This window comes from Halyomorpha halys, unplaced genomic scaffold, assembly GCF_000696795.3.
Source record: "Halyomorpha halys isolate HHAL.00 unplaced genomic scaffold, Hhal_1.1 Scaffold1328.1, whole genome shotgun sequence".
Classification (NCBI taxonomy): domain Eukaryota; kingdom Metazoa; phylum Arthropoda; class Insecta; order Hemiptera; family Pentatomidae; genus Halyomorpha; species Halyomorpha halys.
Window position 1 is genome coordinate 62,818 of NW_027116249.1, and position 5,593 is coordinate 68,410.

Here is a 5,593-nt window from a genome sequence, read left to right on the forward strand (position 1 = left end):
TAGCATTGAGTTTTTTTTTTTAAATTTTTTAATTTATTGATATTTACAACTGTACAACAAGTAAATTTGATCATAATGGCATAATGACAATGATATGATACAGCATGTAGAGAAACTACCCAGTAGTAGAACTCTAAAAACATTTTACAATATAAGGTCACGAGGCCATCTTCTTTTCAGGCGCCTCGGAGGATTGCCAGGGATGGAAGGGGAAGCAAGGTTAGAAACTAGTGGGTTTGGGTGGTTTTCAAATTTTAAATTCATATTTACTAAAATCATACATCAAATGTTATCTACAATATTATTAGTATTTATTTACTTGGCCTATAAATAGGAATATGGTAAGGGAGAGCATTACTATCGGGAATAGAAATTGTCATTTTGAGAATAAAAACTAGAAAGATGTTGCCATTTTTAACCAAAAGAATGATGATGAGTGAAAATTATATGATTAAGTAATTTCTTAGAATTTACCTTTTATAATCTTAGTTATTTATTCCTGTGTTCAAAAAGTATATATATTTAGGAACAATTAAATACATTCTGGCATTACTTTACCGATCATTTAAACTTAGCAGGTATGTATTTCTTCATTGTAAACTGTCAGTTGATTAAATAAATAATAATAAATATCTTGTTAATAAAGAGATATTTAATAAATGCATAAACTTGATAAATCTGCCGTTTCAGATCGATATATATATATTTGTATATTATTTTTCACCAAAACGACAATGTTTCGGTTGCTTGCCCGTTTTCAATTAGTTCTATAGTACTATAGAGCCGGGAAGAAAAAGAGGCACTTCTCACCCCAATTTTGGGTTACTTTAATGAAAACTATGTATAATTGATAGTCAAAACTGATGAGTTTGCCAAGTAAAGGTAGGGGGAATAAAAAATGACGGCTGTTTCAAAACCTTAAAAAAATATAAATTTTTCATTCCGGGCTCTATATCTTAAAAACTACCAACAACACTAGAAAATATAAAAGAACATTATTTAAAGAAGAGTAAATTTTCTGAAATATTATTCCTAATAGAGCTATTCACGTCCAATAGTTCTCGAGATATAACCTTTTAAAAAGCAACATTTCATAAAACTGAAATATCAGTAGATAGTTAATTTATTTTGAGAAATCTATATCTCAGGAACTATGTGACGTACAGATGTCTATTAGCAATCAAATTAAAGCTAGTTAAATTTACTATAAAATAGTTAAATGATAGTTTATACTTCGTCTTTTTCTTTAGAAAGACCGAATAATGGGTTAATTGAGAGACGTCACATTTGGTAGTAAAACCTTTGTAACGCTTTGTCCATTGGCTGGTTTTATTATCGGATATATTTTCGGATTAAAATCTTTTTTGAATAAAAAATAACGATTACTAAAGTGAAAAATAAACAATTATGTTTAGAATATAATTAGTAAATTTCCAAAACGAAGCGCAGCTTACATCAACAGTAAAAAAAAAAACCTGCAGTACAGATGTGACAGAATATCATTAAAGTTACTTAATGACCACTTACTAGTACTGGTGGGGGGGGGGGAGGTTCTGGCACTAGGCCTTGTGATAATTTCTGCCAACCTCTGATGGCTACGAAGAGGGTGGCCTGATACTGGTAAATATTAACTTGTCTTGCTCATTGAACTCACACCGTTCCGAAGCGTGCATTCAGGGACGCCCTGACATGTTTGGCCATAATATTCCACTTAAAAATCAAAATTAAGTATTACTTCAGTACGTGTTGGGTGTTTTTTTTTGTGTCTTAAGCTGGTTTGAGATGTTTTATATTTGATCTGCTTTTACCTGTTCTTGTCTTTTTCTATTTTGATGATGCCTGAATAGACGTAACGCGCTTATTTATTTATTGGTATTAGTGACACTTTAAGCTTTATAATAATACAAATGTGAACAGCTACAACCCATTAAGGTTTAGGGTATCAGTACGTTTTAAGGAATTATTGTTTTTGGAACAACGGATATACAAGGAGGTGATTTTTTGAAGATCAGCTGCCAGATTTTCCCCAAGTTTACCGCAACTGAATAGGGCTCCTCAGCCCGATTATACTCATGGCTATAGTAAAAGGATAAATAATTATCTGCCACAGCCGGTTTTGAACCCGGGTCCTTCGAGTTAGTAGTAAAGCACCTTACCACTGAGCTACCGCGCTACCCACTTTGAGCTTTGGTTTCGGAATATCACAATTATATCTTAGAAATATTTTTTTTTACACTTTTTATTTCTTCTTGATTCCTTTAAAATTTTCCAGGTGGAGACTACCTGATAGAAATCAATGGTAACGTGCTTAACGTCTACGGGCAAGGCGCACTCCGTTTCATTGACAGACCTTGGAACACTTCAAAGGCTAAAGAAGTTACCACGGTAAAGTTTAGCTACCTCGACTTCAACTACGTATCCCTCATACTCGGAAGGGTGAAATATAGGTTTCCTAAAGCGGAAAACTACTGTTTTGTTGAGACGAACATCTACTGCCTGGGTCAGATCAACGCTTTAGCAGACATTCAAGGCCTGACTTCGCTGACCATTGAGAAGAAGGGTAATCCAATAGCGGAGAAGGAGTGGAGGAGCTATGCTATTTATCGCTTGTCTCATTGGGGCTTAAAAACCATCAATGAATCACAGGTATGAAGTAATTTAGAAAAAAGTTTAAAATTTATTTATAAAAAATTCTTTGAACAAAACTTTTTTTCTGTATCTAATCATTTTTATCCAAATTTGTACAAGAGACTTGATTTCAGCCGATGAAATTACTTATGCATCAGATTTAGACCTATGAAAATCAAGTAGCCTTGAAAAATCAAACCTTACTGGTACTGTAGAATCTTCCCAGCATATCCCAATCCGACATTACCGAAACCCGAATATTTATAGTTATTTAACTCTATTAGGGCTTACATTTTAGCAAATTTACTCTACAGTAAATGATGTTTTCTTATATTTTCTATTGCTGTTGGTAGTTGTAAAGATATAGAGCTTCGAATAAAAAATTAATTATTTTTAACGTTTTGAAACAGCCACCATTTTTTATTCTCAATAACTATACTCGACAGACTCATCAATTTTGACTATTAATTATACCTAGTTTTCAGTTAAGTAATCAAAAATCGGGATGAAATAACTGCCTTTTTTCCCCTACTGGGCTCTTGTACTACTATATTTTGAGTTAATTTATAACATTAACCATAATTAAGTCGACCAGTTCATGAACTCCTCAACATCAACTCGCATATATCTATTCTCTCTCTCAAATTATTTTTTATATTAAAATATTTCAAAGTTGTCAAAGATAAAATGGTTGAAAATGATAAGTATAAAGAGCAAAAACATATTATAAAAATCAATGAATTGTTTTTTTTGATCGAAATGAACAAAAAATGGGGGGAGAGGACTTAATACGCTGACAACAATATTATTATCATACGACATTAGTATCCGACAAACTCTCTGGCTTTGGTAATAGTTTAGAAAAAAAAAGTTCAATTAACCATATAAAAGCATAAATTTAGGTCTTGAGAATAAGCAGATGCCCAAAACGTTGACCACTTAAACTGAAGATTGAAGTAATAAAGGTCTATGAACTTAACAATAAATATAAAAACATATATATTTTACCAATAATATACTTATTCTAGGAAAGGATCGCCTTGCTAAACCGCTTAAGCTATGAATCAAATAAAAGGATTAAAAGATACTGGTGCATGAAACACGTTTTTAAAAGTCAACTAACTTTAGGATTAAAAGCAAAGGTCTTGGAAACATGTGTATACCCGTTAATTTTATATGGACCTCAGACATGGTCAGTAATAGAAAACAATTTACGAAAATTAGCGAAGACATAAATGCAATTTTCAAAAGTATGATAGGGATCAAAAAAGAAAATATCGCATCATCAATACAAAAGTACAATCTAGGATAAAAATTAAAAGTCTGACAAAGGAAGCACAACTGAAATGAAGGTGGACACGTTGCCAGACTTGACAGAAGAAGGTGGTCCAAAATTGTAACAGAGTGGATACCAAGAGAACACAAGAGAAGGAAAGGAGAACAAATCAGTTAATGTTGCTAAGAATAGGGTCCTGTGGAGTAAAGTAATAAAGAGCATTTAGTAAATTATCATTTATAGTGAAGTGTTCAAATACAGCATAGAAAATATTTTATTTAATCATAGGCAAATTACTATTTTATTTCAAATTAATGTAAACATTATTAATCATAATAAATAAAGCTGTTATTATTAAAAAATGAAGTGGATGCCTTTGAAATAGATTGTAATAACAAACTTTGTGAAGCCGGCGGCACTTCACTATCTAAGAGAAAAAAAAATGTATGAACCAGCAGAATTGCTTTAGCGGCTGAACCTAAAGAAAAATCTTGTATAAGCCCTAATCAAGTGTTAGTATTAGGTAGCATATTCTGTCAAGCTGAGTCAACAAGTATAAGTTCCAGAACCTTAGAGATAAGTAGAAAGGCCACTTATGATTGAAGTCTAAACGAACGCCCCAGGATAAGCAAGCAGACTCGAGGAGGCTAGATGATAAAAAAAAATGTTTATTTTAAATATGCAACAGTCAATATAATTTAACTTTTGAAACGAGAAAGTTGTTTTTAAAATATTATTTAAATTATGTTTAGTTTTGAGGATGATTAAAAAAGTTTTATTATTAATTATTTCATAGTTTTAGTTCTCTTTTGTGTAGTACATGCATATTAACAATACATTTGCTACAAATTCGTTTACCTTAAACATATTTTCACGAATTTTTGTGACTAAATTTACATTTATGTAACTGAAACGAGTAGGCATAACGTGAATTAGGATGAACAAATTAAAATCACAATTATTAAACATCTTTAATTTATTTTCAATTTTAATTTTTTATATAACCTTATATGTGAACAGTTTCAACATAATTGAGAATACGTAAATGTAATCACGATTGTTAATTTTCAAATTAGTTTAGGAACAAAATAATTATATACCGAATAAATGAGGAATTTATGAAAATTTAATTCTACCAAACCGTATGTCATCATCTATACTTCGATGGCATTAAATTTTTAAATAAATAAAATTGATTTATTTATTTACAATTTTAAAGAATTTTCAACTACTTTGATCATTTTCACCTTTTACTAAGATAATAGTTTAAAATTATAAAAGATTAAGTACAAAGTCAATATTCTTAAAAAATAAAATTAAAAAAAAACTTATAAATACAAAAACTTCGAATAAACAAGAAAAAATTTAGAAATCATCAATTCTAATCCGTAAAACAATAGTTAAATAAATATACTAAACTAAATGGTGAAGCTTAGTAAACTAAATTATATTAATATAGTAAACTAAGATACCTTGTAGTGGGCATTCGACAAACAAAGCTGTTATTTTATTTTTGCTAATTGGGTGTTCATTTTTGTAACATATTGATAAAATTTTAGTAACATATTGATAAAATTTTAGTAAAATATTGATAAAGACTGTTTTTTATTGCTATATTGCCTATCGACACCTTCATACCTTCGAACATGACTTTCTCATCTCGGCAGGAAACAAGGAACTTATAATAAA

The 5,593-nt window shown here is 30.3% G+C and overlaps 1 protein-coding gene and 1 long non-coding RNA gene across 2 annotated transcripts in view; one reads left to right on the forward strand and one right to left on the reverse strand.

Moving 5' to 3' along the window:
* Positions 1 to 2,652, forward strand: part of LOC112210529 (leucine-rich repeat-containing protein 49) — a 5,311-nt gene extending 2,659 nt beyond the window's left edge. The window contains exon 3 of the mRNA XM_067053067.1: positions 2,273 to 2,652. Within this exon, the coding sequence (XP_066909168.1) occupies positions 2,273 to 2,652 (380 nt within the window). The remainder of the gene's footprint in view (positions 1 to 2,272) is intronic.
* LOC136797185 (uncharacterized) overlaps positions 1 to 5,593 on the reverse strand; it is a 68,837-nt gene that overhangs the window by 58,928 nt on the left and 4,316 nt on the right. The window lies entirely within an intron of this gene.